Raw genomic sequence first — 17,181 nt, 5'->3', positions numbered from 1 at the left:
AAACAAATCTAAAATTGATGAAATATAGCTCAATTATTATTATTATATGAAGTTATGTAATTAAATCATATTAATAACATAAATATTAATTTAATACTAATAATATACACAGTAATTGAATTTTTTTATGTCACCATGATGATAATACAATAAAAAGTATGGTTACACATTATATATATGTGTTATATATATAATATAAAATATATATATAATATATGGGTGTTATATATATATATATATATATATATATATATATATATATATATATATATATATATATATATATATATATATATATATATATATATATATATATATATATATATATATATATTTGTGTGTGTGTGTGTGTGTGTGTGTTTGTGTGTGTGTATATATATATATATATATATATATATATATATATATATATATATATATATATATATATATATATTTATATATATATATATAGATAGTTGAAGTCAGAATTATTAGCCCCCCTGAATTATCAGTCCCCGTTTATATTTCCCCCAATTTCGGTTTTACGGAGAGAAGTGTTTCTTTAACACATTTCTTAACATAATAGTTTTAATAACTAATTTCTAATAACTAATTTATTTTCTCTTTGCCATGATGTCAGTAAATAATATTTTACTAGATATTTATCAAGACACTTCTAAACAGCTTAAAGTGACATTTAAAGGCTTAACTAGGTTAATTAGGTTAACTAAGTAAGGTTAATTTGGCAAGTCATTGTATAATGATGGTGTCTGTAGATGATGAAAAAAAAAACATTGATTAAGGTGGCTAATAATATTGACCTTAAAATGTTTAAAGAATAATAAAAACAGATATAAATAAAATTTATAATACATAAAAATTTTCTTCAGAAGAAAAAATATTATAAGAAATACTGTGGAAAATTATTTGCTCTGTATAACATCCACTGTGGATATGGATTATTATTATTAGTTGTACTACTACTATTACATTTAAAATGCATTGGACTCACGGGCAGGGGCTTTGCAGACGACTCTGCTTCGGCTGTTGGAGCAGGAGGCTTGAGTCCAGGAGCCGCTGCTGGAGAGCATGACTGCACACAACTGTGTGCCGTCAAGAGAATGCTGAGCCTTTGAATTTGACAAATCCCAGCTGGAAAAGTCAAGTTCACTGCCATCCTGCCAGCCCGTGGGCTTACCTTGTACAAGAAGATTCACACAGCTCAAATCAGTGCACCTCAATCATAAACAAATATTTAAAATCACACCATAAAAAAGGGTCCATTAGTCAAGTATAAAATATTAGAGGATGGGTCATTGAAATACTGGAAACTTTTTTATTAATTCAATGGAGCGAAGTCAATTATTCTGCTTATACTATGGTTACGACACTATTCACATGTTGTAATTCAAGTTGCTCCTGTGTTCCAATGTTCCTACACCTACAGTATCAACCAAAGCCTGCAGTTAAAATAATAAATAACTGCTATAACTTGGTGTAGTGATATGGATCTGTATGGAATAAATATGGATATGGGTGTGCATCTGAAAATATTGGCACACCTTTGAATGTTTATCATCATTTAATGAGTTGTTGAAATCTAAAGCTGTGGGTAAACAATTATTACTGAACAACTGTGTTTTTAAAGTTCACATGAACCAGAAGTTGCAACTGTTGCTTGTGACGCAGTTTCTAGAGAAAAGGAATATCAAATGAGAAAACTGAAAAAAAAAATACAGCTTGTTTTTTCTACCGCTGGCTGAATGGATGTAGTAAAATAGCACTTCATTATGAAAGGTCAGGAAAAGGGTTTCAGGAGAGTTGTTACAACCTAACAGACACCTGCTTTAAAAACTGTCAACACTGACAGTTGGAAGGGCTTGGTTAAATATGTTAAATACACCCAACACCTAAGACAGAAGTAATATGTGCATTTTCAGATTTCAATGAAAGATTACAAGGAGAGATCTTTTTTTTCTCTTAATGACGTGTATTATTATTATTATTATTATTATTATTTATTAATATTTATTATTATTATCATTATTATTCATTAATATTTATTATTATTATTATTATTATTATTATTATTATTATTATTATTGTCTACTGTATTATTACCCATACCTGTGGCATTATTATTAGGTATGTGTGCTTTAGTAAATAAAAAAAAAAGTCACTCTGTGTAAATGCAGTCAGAGATGAGAAGAGAAATTAGAAGAGCAGCAATAATGTCACAATAAGGGTAGATTTATGGAAGCAAGGCTATAAGGACATCTGCGTTTTGTTCTGTAACTCATGATAAGGCACACCTGCACATGCGCTCACACTCATTTGTAATGACTTTAAAAAATATGAGTACCCATGAACTTCAGCTGAACTTACAGTTGACAGCTCAGTGGACAGTGAACAAGATATATTGTTGAGCATTGAGTCATCGCTTTTGAAACCGGAAGAAAAGTCCCTGAGACTTTATTGGTGGCAGGCACATGAAAGATTTGAGATCCTATTGGTGAAGAAGCTAAGGGAGGTGTGTAATGTGTAAATTTGAGTATTAAGCCAAAGAAGGTGTGCTAGCCTATACTCATCAGAAACTCGAACAACCTGTCTCTGTTGTTACTGATGCTGTAACAATAAACTGCTTTGTCTATAGACTTTGTCATTTTTGAAGACTTTAACTTAGAAACTTAGAAAATATTTTGCAGACCAGAATCTTTTTTCGACAACACATGCACTGATGAATTGTTGCCCACAAAACTAGCAATGTGAGCTAAGAATTAAATGAAATGAAATGAAATGAAATAAAAATGAAATTAAATAACTTTTATTGTCGCATCATCGGCAGCATGTGTGCTGTGATGAGTGAAAATCTTCAGTGCTGGCTCCAGACAGTGCAAAATACAGAAAGTTTAAATTTGCAATAAATCAATATGGTTAGTTTTTTTATTTCATTCAAACTTTATCAACTAATTGGACTAGCACAGGGGTGTCTAAACTCGGTCCTGGAGGGCCGGTGTCCTGTATAGTTTAGCTCCAACTTCCTTCAACACACCTCCCTGGAAGTTTCTAGTATACCCAGAAAGAGCTTGATTAGCTGGTTCAGGTGTGTTTAATAGGGGTTTGAACTAAGATATGTAGGACACTGGCCCTCCAGGACCGAGTTTGGACACCCCTGAACTAACAAAACAACAATAAATAATAAAAAAAAAAAAGATAATGAACACACTGTTCCTGGTTTGGTCATGTTTGTAAATACATTAACTAGTGGAACCTTACTGTAAAGTGTTACCAGCACGTTTGTACTATGTAATTGAATGATCTCTCCTTCAGTATTAAACTCTCAGTATTAAATATGAAGAATAAATACTTATTTTACCTTTGGCGTCAACGATGAGCGCCAGCCACACTCGACTGGTGATGGAAGGGTTTTTATTGATATAATCAGAAACAAAATCATTCTCCTCTTTACTCTTGATGGTTAACAGATTGGATGAAGAATCTGTCATTGACAAAGGAGAAACACAAGATTACCTTTCAGATATTTGTTAAACTGCTTTGACACAACCCACTATAGAAATAAAGATGAATGAATGAACAGATAAATTAATTTCGGGTTGCTTGTACAGTTTAAACGGATTATGCTGTAGTTGGATTTGGGAAACAATTACTAAAAATAAATATAAATAAATGAGTACAAGTTAATCTTAGTCAAAGACCACAGGCCCACAGATAATGGTTTAAACATTACACTTTAGTATAGGAGCAAACACTGTGACTTTTTTCCTCTATAAGCTTCAAATCAACTGCTTAAAACAGTTGTTGTTGTGGTGTTTAAGTCATTAGATAACGCACAAAAAATAATTACTTTATGCTTTATATATTGAGCACTATGTGACTAGGAACTATACTCTCATTCCAGTATAATAATCAAGGATCTTTATTGCCATATCACGACTGCAGCAGGTGCAATATTATTACACAGCCCCAGCAAAGTTCCTTTATTATTATGCTGGAATGAGAGTATAGTTCCTAGACATATTGACCTAGAAAATAGCAATTTCATTTTTAGTTGGTCTTAGTACATGATGTAACAAAACAATAGTCAAGCTTTAAATAGGAAAATTACACTTTGTTCATCTTTGAGCGAGATGCTAATGAGCTAATCTGCATCAAGGATCTTAGTTAAGTTAAAAGTGCTCCTGCCAGAGATTGGCTGAATGGATTCAAAAATGGTAAAACTGAACTGTTTAACTACAGGAAACTTGTAAAATGAGCCTATTTTCAAAAAAAGTGGAGTGTTCCTTTAATAATGGTAAAAAGGTTTAATATTTTGTTACGAGTAGTTGTTGTGTTGTAGTGTGTGTGTATGGTGTCTTTCTCTCTCTCTCTCTCTGCTAAACTTTGGTTATCTCTGTTCTAGATCAACATTCGTATTGAACTGATTTGTAACATAATTAAAAGGACTCTTTTCTGTGGAACTGCTTGATGTGCTAAACTTGTTTATTCTGATGAAACCTCATGTGAGATTTTACTGTTTACTGCCTGATAAAGATCAAATCAAACACTGCTTTCTTCAACACAATCTGCACTATATAAAGCTCTATGGTGATGGTGATTTGACATGTTTTGAATTCATCCTAGAAAGCTGTTTGATGACGAGAGTTAGTAGAAATAAGGAGTAAATAATTTAGTTACTGGGCCAATAATCACAACTTTAAATATAAGCATTTATCGTCTGATACTGGTATGGCAGCTGATATATTGTGCATCGCTTAATAAATATGTAATGAAAACAAGCTTTTATTTCAGATTTTAGTAAGTTTGCCAAGAGTTTGACAATGAATAGCTGTTTAAAAACACAATAAAATTTACAAAATAGCGATACAGGTCATCTACAATAAACTCACCCAGAGTCTGACACACATTCTTAGCATCATCCATGGTGAAGACAGAGAAGTTGTATGTATTGAAATTATAACAGTGATCTTTAAACAGGACCCACGAGGACTGACCATCACTCTTGGGACAACTGCTGCTAGATTTAGAAAAGCGATCAGCAGTTCCTAAAAAAAAAAACAGAAATTAGTTTCAGGGTACGTTCACGCAACACAGGCAACTAAAATTGACTTTTTTTCCTTTGCATTTTGCAAAGTTTCAAGTACAAACACTCCAAGTACAATCACATTTCACACAGATCCACAAAAGTAACCAAAAACAGGATGTGTCAATTTATTAGGCTATTGAAAAAACACAAATGTTTTTGGCTGAAAAAGAAATGCTAAAAATACTCCCAGAAAATAAATGCCACATTGCCCTCCGCACTCAGACATCAATCTTGCTCTAGACAACATGCTTTTGAATGCTTTCACTTTTGAACTAATAATAATGTGGAAAAGTGGTGTGCAAACTCGGTCCTAGAGGGCCGACGTCCTGTATAGTTTAGTTCCAACCCCAATACACTTGGGCTAGCTAATGAAGCTCTATTAGGCTTTCTAGAAATGTCCTGGCAGGTGTATAAGTTGGAGTTTAAGTTGGAGCTAAACTCTGCAGGGCATTGACACTCCACGACTGAGTTTGGGCCCCTGATGTGGACTCTTTGAACATGTCCTCCAAATAGTGCATCAGTCTTAGCCGAGCACTTATTTAGTCAGAATTATTAGCCCCCCTGTTTATTTTTAAAATAAAGTTTTAATAACTCATTTCTAATGACTGATTTATTTTATCTTTGCCATGATGACAGTTAATAATATTTCACTAAATATTTTTCAAGACACTTCTATACAGCTTAAAGTGACATTTAATGGCTTAACTAGGTTAATTAGGTTAACTAGGCAGGTTTGGGTAATTAGGCAAGTTGTTGTATAACAATGGTTTGTGCTGTAGACTATCAAAAAGAAATCTTGTAGAAATAAAGATGACTTTACTGGTTGTGAAAATGAAAAGCCAAAATTCTGACCCACTTTTCATGTAAATAATCTCTCACATTGATCATTTCAGAAGAACAATACTTGTGTTATTGCATATTTGTCGTACCCTCATTCAGGTGGTTATAACAGATGGCCCCTTGTTGTGTTGCATGGCAGTTGACGGCTGACCAGTTGCCTGTGGAGTCAATAAACACACACTTTTCCTCTGAATCATGCCCGTCATCCTCAAATCCATCTGTTTTGAATTTCACAGCGGTCCCATCTGACCACTCAAATGGCCATCTGCTTACCTAAAGAAACAGGCAAATGTCAACAATTGAGGAAGAAATTGGGTTCACAGCTATTATTTACTGACATTATTATTACTATTATTACAAAAGATTGCTTACATCTTGTTTGGAGAGACCGATCCACAGTGAAAAGCCATCCCTTTTGGCAATCAGTGCCATGTTTTCATTAGTAGTTTTGTCTGTAATGCTGGCAAGATGGCCGCCATTACTGCCACACTCTTGAAGTGCCTGATACCAGTTCAATTTCTTAGCCACTCGACGATAACTTATGTCTTGAGGAGTATTAATGTCAACCACACCCTTCAGGAATTCATCTTTGGTATCTGTAAACATAATTTTTGTCGAAGATTTATATTTGAGTGTGACAGAAAATACAAAGTTGTTTTTGGAATAAATGAATTCTTTAATTAAACAAAAGCACATAAATGTTTATATAAAGATGCAAAAAAAAAAACGCTGTTCTTTTTTTTTTACTTCAAAAACATCAAATTTTCTACAAAAATGTTAAGCATCAAACTGCTAAATGTTTTTAACATTAAACAATTATAAACATTAATAATAACTAAGACAACAGGACATGCACAAATGACAGATTAATGTTAAATTAAATCTTAAGAATTGTATTATGTAAAATGTCAAAACGAGTTTAAATTAGAATAAAATTGTAGTATTCCCCCAACCCCACTTAAATACAGCCTTGGGGAGCTTTTTAGCTATTAACCAAATTAATTTTCCTTTTGGAGTTCACTTAAAGACATAGGGCCCTATCATACACCTGGCACAATAACGCGCAAGACATGTTTGCCCCGAAACGTAGCTATTTTCAGACCAGCACAACCTTAATTACCCGTTTTCAGCTACGTTGTTTAAGTAGCTAATCCATTTGCGCCACTTTGTGGACTAATGGGTGTTCTGGTTCAAAAAAAGAGGTGTGTTAAGGCTCACTGTTGGCACGTTGCCATTTGAGGAACTAAAATAGACTGTGCAACAGACCAGCTGAGAGCAGGTCTAAAGTCCAGCACAGAGAGCGTTAGTTGTGCTCCTCGTTTACACATTGCTTAATACACACAGGATGTACAGCAATACAGACATATCTTTACAAATGAAAAAGAATTAAAGGAATAAAATATTACAAAAATTATTATTTTCTACAAAAATATAAAAACCACTGCCACCATGCCTTCATCACCTCAGGAGGCTTTTTTTCAGTTTATTCATGACAACTTGCTAGTAGTATTATTTATTATATACATATTTATATTGGTTTTATTAAAAACAAGCTTAGATTTGTCCACCTGTAAGCATTTGGACCATATGGGGCACAGAACGTGTGTTTGGATAACTCTTTATATTTTATATTTTATCATATTTATTTTTGAGCACACTTCATTGTTATTTATTCGTTTGCTGGAAATTAAACAGAATTCAGAAATAGTTTTTAAACAAATCTTTGCGCTTAACAAATGAAATTACTATGTAGGCTAATAGATGTCTGTACATACAACACTGTTTCCTTATCCATGAAAAATAGAAAAAGAAAGTGAAGGCCGATTGGAGGAGGCTCATTCTTTTTCCTCGGACTGCAGATGGTCTGTTTAACTGTTTTCTCACAAGTGAAGTTGTTCAGTTTTTCCACTTACAAAGTCCGCAATGTAAATAACAAATGCACAATAGTGTGACAACTGACTCTGGAAGGGAATGGGAGATGAGACTGAGGTTTATTCTCAAAACGCATAACTCATTAAGAGAAAAAGCACAACCCTGTTACACCATGTGCTGTGGTGCAGAGCGTATTTTTTCTGTCCTTAAAATAACAAATGTGGAAGACACTCCCTTAATGCTTTTGCGCCCTGTACTTTCTGCCTGTTCCACACCGCAAGTGCAAGCACAGTGTGAGCAGTGTGTGCGCAGCAGGTATGGAGATCAGAAGCAGCAAACAGCTGTTTGTCTTTCACAACGACAGCGTCTGTAACGCGCAGCTTACTGACAGCTGTTGCATGGATCAATCTATCTCTGTCTATTCCATCTAGTTACCTATCAATCTATACATACACTTTTTTTTTTTACTTTTCATCTGCACCAAGGACTGCGGCAACTTCTTGCTATCCTGTTTCCTTAACCTGCAAGTCAATATTTTACAAATTATATACAGTAGATCATAAAGAACTGTATGCTTCTCATGCTCTGAGAAGTGTCATTTATGTAGGCCTATAGTTATAATAACATTTAGCAATATAGTTATAAAGACATTTATACATGATCAAACTAGTGTGCAACTTACTAAGCAAAACTGATACCAAAACATTTTTAACTTTAGTTTTAATTTAGTTTTGTAAATTTAGTTCAGGCCCAAATTTTAATCGTTTAAGTTAATTTGATTGACTATATAAAAACCAGTAGATATTATCAGTGCATTCATTGGGTAAAATTGCTACTTTTTACTGTCATTCAATGTGCTTTTGGTCATTATCAATGCACTGTCACTTTAATTGTGCATGAGCAGCGCGGAAAAAATAGACCCAGCATCATGGCACTGCTGCTTCAGCAACATCACTCCTCGTGCTGATGAGCTGCTTATGGGTGCAGTATGTAAGCTCTAATCTGTTAAGATGGACGCCGAGAAAAACATGCGCTGCTCACGCTTGCAGTGTTGAACAGGTTTTAGACTTTGCACCTAGATCGAATAGAGCTCTTAATGTTATTCAGTTGTTTTTCTACACTTTGAATATGAAAATTAAATATACAATGATTAATTAGTGATTTTTATCTATGGCAATGTGAACAGATATCCATAAAGCAATAAAAAAGAAATGATACAAATATTTGCATCTCTTAAAACATGTAAAATGATAAAAGTATATATATTAATGGAAAACTCGTTGCTGCTTTACCGTTTTCAATCTTGCACACCACAATACTTTGCTGTTTAAAAACATCAAGATGTTGTTTTGAAATGGTTTCCCATTCCCCATTCAAGTTGAGGCCGGCAATGAAGGAGTTTGTCATGTTCGGTCTTTCACCATATTTCCAGTTGGAGAACTGCACATAAGTGCCATCCAGCCATTTCAGCTGCTCATCTATACAAAAGAGATCATACAGGGCAAAAATTAGCAGCTATATTCAGTTGAAATCACAATTATTAGCCCCCGTGAATTATTAGGCCCCCTGTTTATTCTTCCAACAATTTCTGTTTAACAAAAGCAGATTTTTTCAACACATTTCTAAACATAATAGTTTTAATAACTCATTTCTAATCACCAATTTATTTCATCTTTGCCATGATGACAGTAAATAGTATTTGACTAGATATTTTTCAAAACACTTCTATACAGCTTAAAGTGAGATTTAAAGGCTTAACTAGGTTAATTAGTTTAATTAGGCAGGTTAGGGTAATTAGGCAAGTTATTTTATAACGATGGTTTGTTCTGTAGACTGTCGAAATAAAATATAGCTTAAAGGGGCTAATAATTTTTACCTTCAAACGGTGTTTAAAAAATTGAAAACTACTTTTATTCTGCTCAAAATAAAACAAATAAGACTTTTTCCAACAGAAAAAATATTATCAGACATACTGTGAAAATGCCCTTGTTTTGTTAATTTGGGAAATATTTAAAAAAGAAAAATAAACTCAAAGAGGGGCTAATAACTCTGACTTCAACAATATATTGATGATGATACATTGACCGACAGAGAGCAATATACAATAGCACACCCTATTAATTTGCACCAGACAATTTCTAATAAACAGTCCATGTTTCTGAAAAACATTGTGTAGTTCAATGTGTGTCACACTTGACAAACAACCTGTAGGAGACACACGCTTTCCTCTCTGTGTGCATGTACATAAATACAAACAGTCAAGCCCATAATTATTCAAACCCCTGGAAAACTGTGACTTAAAGGGGTTTGGGGGGGGGGGGGGGGGGGGTGGTGATTGTTTACTTAAAACTAAAAACTCTTTCTGTCATTAATTACTAACACTCCCTTCCTTTCAATCTTCAGAACACACATTTATATATTGTATAATATGAAATAGCAATTAAATAATGAAAATTGTGAGATTAAAGTTAGGCATATAGTCCAGAGATCTGGCCCCCGCGTCAGGTCAGGTGTACCTGTATATAGCCTTTAAAATGTGCGCACAGCGGATTAATTTTAGCAAGAACGCAACTGCCAGTCATTTTTACATTTGTTTTTCAGTTAGGGGATACGCAGCCTAATAAAACTGTTTAGTCACTGTACAGTCCCACAGTAATCTACACTATAATTATTTTTTAAATTTATTATATTTATTTATTATTATTACTAGTAATATTAAAATTAAGATAAAATTGACAACTCAGAACCCTTTTAAATGTTTGCTTTCATTTTGACATGGCTAAAGCGCACTTTTACAGTTTTGTAAAGAAATGTCGCATTATGCAGCAGCAGTCAAGTTACGACACTTTCGGCCTGCGAAGTCAAGTTTACAGTTGTAAATGAAATGGGTATATAGTGCATGAGTAAGTGGATTTGTCGCAGATCCACCTGTCATATTCGCTGCAGACAGGCTGAATGATAATCTTTTTAAAATATGTAATTTAGGCTATACCGCTATTTGCTCACGCAAAATTAAACACCAGACAATATATTTTAGGCCCATTTTAAAAAGCTAAAATACAGTTAACATATCCATTTTATTTTGATTTGTCAACTCATGGCCCTAAAAATGAAAATAATCTGAAAACAAGTTAATAAAATAGGCTTAATAAATAAAATTATGTGTAGGCCTAATAGCCTAATGGTTTATGATGGCGTTTTTACAAATGCCAACCGGACAATATCACGTAAAAAAAAAAAAAAAAAAAAAAAAAAAAAAAAAACTCACTTATGATAGCCTAACATAAATTTTTATTTTAACCTTTACAATGATGAAAAAAAAACGTTATATAGCCTATTGAATTGTGTGTTATCCATACCAAAATTCAACAAATTTTCACGACAATAACTGAATTTAGAGGTCTTTTTAGGTATTTTTCTGGCTACACTAATGCCTTAAAATGTATCTAAATAACTTTTTAAATGACATTAGATTGTAACATTTAGCTTTTTCTTAACACTGATGTTGGTTGGGTGATAGGCTACGTGAAGCGTGATGACTCGGTTAAGCTGATTTCACTATATTTATTTACCGGTTATACAAATAGTATTCAATAAACTAACTGAGAGTTAGCTTGCATGTGTTGGCATAGTTTGACGTCTTCACCTAAAACTTTAAACATTTATAGACCTATTATTTGAAATAAAATGAATAGAAATAAGGAGAATAAAATATGATTTAAAGCACTCTTTGGCACTGAATTCATGATCTGTCTGCGTTAATAAACAGTATTGTTGCATTACCTACATTGAAAAAAAATCAGTAATTGCAATAATATTACAATAAAAAAGTATATTACTGCCTTATGTTAGTAACTTAGGCAGCAATGCAAAGAAATAATAAGTGTGAATAAATAGTCTACATAAAAGGAACAAGAGGGACCAAAATCACCAGGTCTAGGGCCCCCCTATCTGATTAAAATGCCCCCTTAGTTATAACATCCTGGCACAGGGCCTGGTTTGACCGTATATACACGTGCGAGCGTATGTGTGTGTGTGTGTGTGTGTTTTGTAGGTGCATGTATGTATGCATTTAAAAAAACTGCTAAACTAACTTGTCAGGGTATCAATGTATTGCTATTCTCTGGTGATTTTAAGTGATTCTTTGGTCTTCATTTGTAAATTGCTTTGGGCTAATACCTCTGCTAAATGAATGAATGTAAATGGGAATGAGTTATTTCCTTTTCATGCTTGCATTGGAAATTGTTGTGAAATGTAGTTTACAGCAGGGGTACTCAAACTCCAATGACAGCAAGGGGTACAAAAACTCCAGTGACTCATAACCCCACTATGCTCGGAGGTGGTTATAAGCATACAAATATTGCACACAATAGTGCACACAAACGAATAGGAACTATATTAACATAAGCATATTGTCTACACAAATAAGTGCAACAGTCTTACAACCATATCTTTTTTATAATTATTATTCATTTGTTTAATTTAATATTAACCTCACTTAATGAGAATGGTGAGCACTATGTTTAATAGCACAACCTATTCTAGGTTTAATTTTGGAGACTTGGAGCCACTTGGAGATCATCCTCCTTGTTCAGTCACGGCCTTTATTTTTAATGTATGCGAGTGCCATAAAGGTGTCAAAGTTTAATATTGTTCCGCAAAATTAATCTGCCACAACTAACGCTATTGCTGTGATGTTAATCCATCACAATAACCCCAGGGGTCGCAAATAAAACATAATAATTGACAAAATCTGGTAATTCTAATAGTTTAATAAAATATATGAGATTTTTGGTAGTCACCAAGTGACCCCCCTCATTGTCTCATGACCCCCACTTTGAGAAGCACTGGTTTACAGGACCAGACAAAGATGTCTGACATTTTTCCTAATATAGAGTAATGCAATGTGTATCCTTCTGTCATAGATTCTTTATGAATTTTGAACACTGCAACAACAGTGTGCTACTCTAGATAGTTGTGCAGTGGGAAAGCAAAGGTGATCAAAAACTCAACGGAAAATGTAATGACAGATATTATATATATATTTTTTTCCATCTCTTAAAAGAATCCTGCTGATAAATAAAATGACCAAATTACAACCTACATTTTTGATAGCTTTCTCTCTTTTTCAGTAGCAGCTAGTGAAAATTTAAATGTGAGATTTTAGGAACAACATTTAAATTCAGCGGGAACAAAAAAAGAGCATGTGAATAGAGTAAATAAATAGATGGAGTGGTTAGATGCAGAACTAAATGCAGAGGCAGACCTCTACTGTAGTCAACCAATGCTATAGCGGTTGTCAGGTACTTGTGGATACAAAAACTGCACATGATACCCTTTCAAAAAAAAAAAACATCACTGTTTTCACAATATTGTATTTGTAATTTAGCAAAAGTTGTCATTTTCAGGCCCTCAGAATGTTGCTTTCATTGACATGAATAACCAAAAGAGTTTTCAGTTTTTCAGCAAACACAGCTAAGATACTGTGACACACCTCACAAGAGTAAACATTAGGAAGTGATCTAATTACCTGTCTTGTTTGTGCTCATTCCCAGCCAAACAAACATTGCCAAGTCTTTGAATGGCTTCAACTGCTGCATAATGAAGTTATTCTCCGCCTCATCACGAATGGTCAAGATTTCTCCATGCTTGTCTAAAACACATACAAGATTTCCATAAATCATCCTTAAGTTGTTCAACTACGATATTTGCTAATGTTTCTTCGAAATCAGTAAACACTGGCAGGGGTGTTTATAGTCAGTTTATAACATTCATTCTTCAATCATGGCTGATTCAGTCAGAATTTAGAGCTGCCATTTATTTATACCCATTTATTTATACCATAAAACACAGCAATACATTAAATATAGATAGTATATTGTGTAGAATAATTCATCCAGCATGATTAAGAACAAATCATACCGAGAGTGCTGCAGATCTTATGGTCACTGATGTCGCCGTTGCCCCATCTGGAGGACATCAGCAGTAATGTATAGCAGTTCTTCTTAAAGCGGATCCAGCTCTGGCCATTGCTTTTATGATGACATGGTTTGTCAGGTGTGATGGTCTTATCAACTATAGGAAAAGTAGATTTCAAATTAGAACAGGTACTGTAGTAGTTTCTGTAGTATTTCTGAGATGAATAAACAGTGGATTAAATGAGCCTCACTGGATGGGATATGGCAGATCGCTCCAGAAAGCTCTTCCTCACAGTCTGTGGCCTTCCAGAAGCCATCAGTGTCCAGAAACACACAGGAGCCTTCGGTGGCTTCAGAAGTCCAGCGATTAAACTCGGAGTGGCTGTTGTCCGTCCACTTGTAGTGCTCCCCGTCCTTTATTTAAAAATATAATTATTACTAACAATGATATAAATGAAGGATGCTCATGTTCAAAGCTTCAGTGTGTACTGTAATGCACTGTTCACAGATTTGGTGTAATTTACTACTCATTCAGAGACATATTAAATTAATCAACAGGAACATTGACTAAATTTATAAATGTAACAAAAGATTTCTACTGCAAATAAATGTAATGATTTTTTAAACTTACAAAAAAAAAAAACATCCTCTAAGCAGCACAACTGTTTTCAACACTGGTAAATATTAGAGTGCCAAATCAACAAATTAGAGGAGCTCTGAAGAATCATGTGATACTGAAGACTGCAGAACATTCTAAAATTAAGTAGATTAAAAAAAAAACAGCAATAATTTGAGTTTATAGTCATACAGTGCATCTGAAAAGTATACATGGCGCTTCACTTTTTCTAAATTTTTTGTTTGTTACACCCCAATTCCAAAATGGAGCAAATTAATTTATTTGGTCAAAATTGTACACACAATACCCAATAATGACAATGTGAATTTTTTTTTTAAATTGTTGCAAATATATATATATATATATATATATATATATATATATATATATATATATATATATATATATATATATAAATGAAAACTAATGTGTACATAAGTATTCATAGCCTTTGCACAATACTTTGTTGATGCACCTTTGGCAGCAATTAGACTCTCAAGTCTTTTTGAATATGATGCCACAAGCTTTGCACAACGCATATTTGGGATTTTTGCCCATTCCTCTTTGCAGTACCTCTCAAGCTCTATCAAGTTGAATCGGAAGCGACAGTGTACAGACATTTTCAGATCTCTCCAGGGATGTTCAATTAATAATATTTAGGTCTTGGCTCTGGCTGGTCCACTCAAGGACATTCATAGAGTTGTTGTGAAGCCACTCCATTGATATTTTGGCAGTGTGCTTTGGGTCATTGTCCTGCTGAAAGATGAACCGTCGCCCCAGTCTGCGGTCAAGAGCACTCTGAAGAAGGTTTTCATTCAGGATGTCTCTGTACATTGCTGCATTTATCTTTCCCTCTATCCTGACTAGTCTTCCAGTTTCTGCAGCTGAAAAACATCCTCACAGTATGATGCTGCCACCACCATGCTTCACTGTAGGGTGGTATTAGCCTGGTGATGAGCAGTGCCTGGTTTTCTCCAAACGTAATGCCTGGCATTTACTCCAACCTTCCCCAGCCTTGTGCCACGAGACAATCTTGTCTCTGAGGTTTACAGACAATTCCTTTGTTTTCATGCTTGGTTTGTGCTTTGACATGCACTGTCAACCCTGGGACCTTAAATAGGCAGGTGTATGCCTTATCAAATCCTGTCCAATTAACTGAATTTACTACAGGTGAACTCCAATGAAGCTACTGAAACATCTCAAGAATGATCAGTGGAAACAGAATGTACCTGAGCTCAATTTAGAGCTTCACAGTAAAGGCTGTGAATACTTAAGTACATGTGACTTTTCAGGTATTTTTAACAAATTTGTAACAATTTCAAAAAATCTTTTTTCATATTGTCATTATGGGGGTATTATATGTAAAATTTTGAGGGAATAAATTAATTCAATCCATTTTGGAATAGGGCTGTAACATAAAAAATGTGGAAAAAGTGAAATGCTATAAATACTTTCCGGATGCACTGTAGTTATATATGTTTTTACAAAAGAAATTTAATCAAATAAATATTTCCTTGAATCGCAGTGTATTTACGAAGTTTTAAGACTTCTATTCAACGCTGTATATCTAAATGATGCATGTATAGCATTTCTATTGGTGTTTTTTTATTGTTTTATTCACAGCTGTGGCATCATAACCTACAAAACTCTGAGGTAAATTTATGTCTTTTCTATGATTAAATTATACACAGCCATGCTCAAACTTACATTTTGAAGCAGCTACTCTATAATTATTAATAAAACTTATGTTTTAATTAGTCACTACTTAGAATATGAATGTATAAGGTATAAATGTAGCCAACAAAAATAAAAGAGTCACCCATCTGAAGAGAATATAAATATGCTATTGCCAACTAACTGTTCAGTTCTGTACACACTGCATAATTGTTTTTGTCAATGTGGCTGACTTGATTTCAGGACTTGACAACAATGGATTGTGAATTAAGTACTGAACGTATATGTGAAATAAATAGTGAAACAAATTTGGCTGCAGTGTGAACATGGCCATTCACACACCTTCTTTCATTCATGAACAGAAAAAAATAAGCTAATTCTCAAGGAAACCGGTGACAAATTAATCTTTTAGCTTTGGACTGCAGGCTTTTTGAAAATAAGAGACATAGAAAGATTCTAGTATCCCTAAACTTTTGAACACAAATGACTATCTGCGTCTTAGAAAGCACTGGATTTGTCACTTACGTCTTCGCTAAAGAGTCCGATCCAAAGAGGCTTTCCTCTTCGAGAAACCTGTGTTGTGAGCACTGCCTGGACATATGCATTCGGGACACTGGCTAATTCCAAATTGAAGCTCCGGCACAACTGAAGAGCATCTGCCCATGTTAAATTGTCCTGCTGTACCACTTTAAATGTGTGATTTTGAACCGTGAAGTTATTTTCAGGCTTGGGCTCCTCAAGTTTATCTGGGGAAATTGTAAGTTAGAGGTTAATCAACAGTGTCATTTAGCATAGAGATGATCAAGCCGATCGCTGATGGCTTGTACCTGCAAAATACTGGCAGATGCTGTTAAACTGGCGGTCGGTGCAGGAGGTGTAGTCCCAGGTGCCCATCATGTCTGAATGGTCATCATTATACATGTAGGCACACAGTTCCAGCTGGTCATGTTCAAAAGGCTACAGTGCAAATCAGAAATGGCCCAGTTAAGTTAAAAAATGTAGTAACATTGCAATCAAATGCTTAGCTCATGAAAAAATAAATAAAACCAACTACAAAACATGAAGTATGGGGGATGAAATATAGTAAAAAGTGATAGTTCCAGTAAAAAAACAAAAACTATAATGTTGTATTATTAAGCAAATAAAGAGATGTACCATCAAAGTAAACTGAGATT

The 17,181-nt window shown here is 34.0% G+C and overlaps 3 protein-coding genes across 5 annotated transcripts in view; all 3 read right to left on the bottom strand.

Moving 5' to 3' along the window:
* The window catches only part of rbms1a (RNA binding motif, single stranded interacting protein 1a), a 312,567-nt gene that overhangs the window by 21,618 nt on the left and 273,768 nt on the right, over positions 1-17,181 (bottom strand). The window lies entirely within an intron of this gene.
* Positions 1-17,181, bottom strand: part of pla2r1 (phospholipase A2 receptor 1) — an 868,273-nt gene that overhangs the window by 696,719 nt on the left and 154,373 nt on the right. The window lies entirely within an intron of this gene.
* Positions 1-17,181, bottom strand: part of ly75 (lymphocyte antigen 75) — a 79,126-nt gene that overhangs the window by 1,938 nt on the left and 60,007 nt on the right. The window contains exons 24-34 of one of the 2 annotated variants that reach the window (XR_015502373.1): positions 16,834-16,963; positions 16,532-16,752; positions 13,968-14,130; positions 13,721-13,873; positions 13,329-13,451; positions 7,811-9,276; positions 6,299-7,766; positions 6,016-6,199; positions 4,890-5,045; positions 3,359-3,481; positions 995-1,180 (exon numbers count right to left, since the gene is read on the bottom strand). Coding sequence is in view for 1 of the 2 variants with exons in the window: in XM_087273307.1 (XP_087129433.1) it covers positions 995-1,180; positions 3,359-3,481; positions 4,890-5,045; positions 6,016-6,199; positions 6,299-6,522; positions 9,091-9,276; positions 13,329-13,451; positions 13,721-13,873; positions 13,968-14,130; positions 16,532-16,752; positions 16,834-16,963 (1,849 nt within the window). In the remaining variant the exon portion in view is untranslated. The remainder of the gene's footprint in view (positions 1-994; positions 1,181-3,358; positions 3,482-4,889; positions 5,046-6,015; positions 6,200-6,298; positions 7,767-7,810; positions 9,277-13,328; positions 13,452-13,720; positions 13,874-13,967; positions 14,131-16,531; positions 16,753-16,833; positions 16,964-17,181) is intronic. The other variant, XM_087273307.1, reaches the window with a different exon arrangement.

This window comes from Danio rerio, chromosome 11, assembly GCF_052040795.2.
Source record: "Danio rerio strain M-AB ecotype USA chromosome 11, GRCz13ab, whole genome shotgun sequence".
Classification (NCBI taxonomy): domain Eukaryota; kingdom Metazoa; phylum Chordata; class Actinopteri; order Cypriniformes; family Danionidae; genus Danio; species Danio rerio.
Note: the sequence above shows the minus strand (reverse complement) of the source record. Positions and strands in the feature narration are given on the sequence as shown.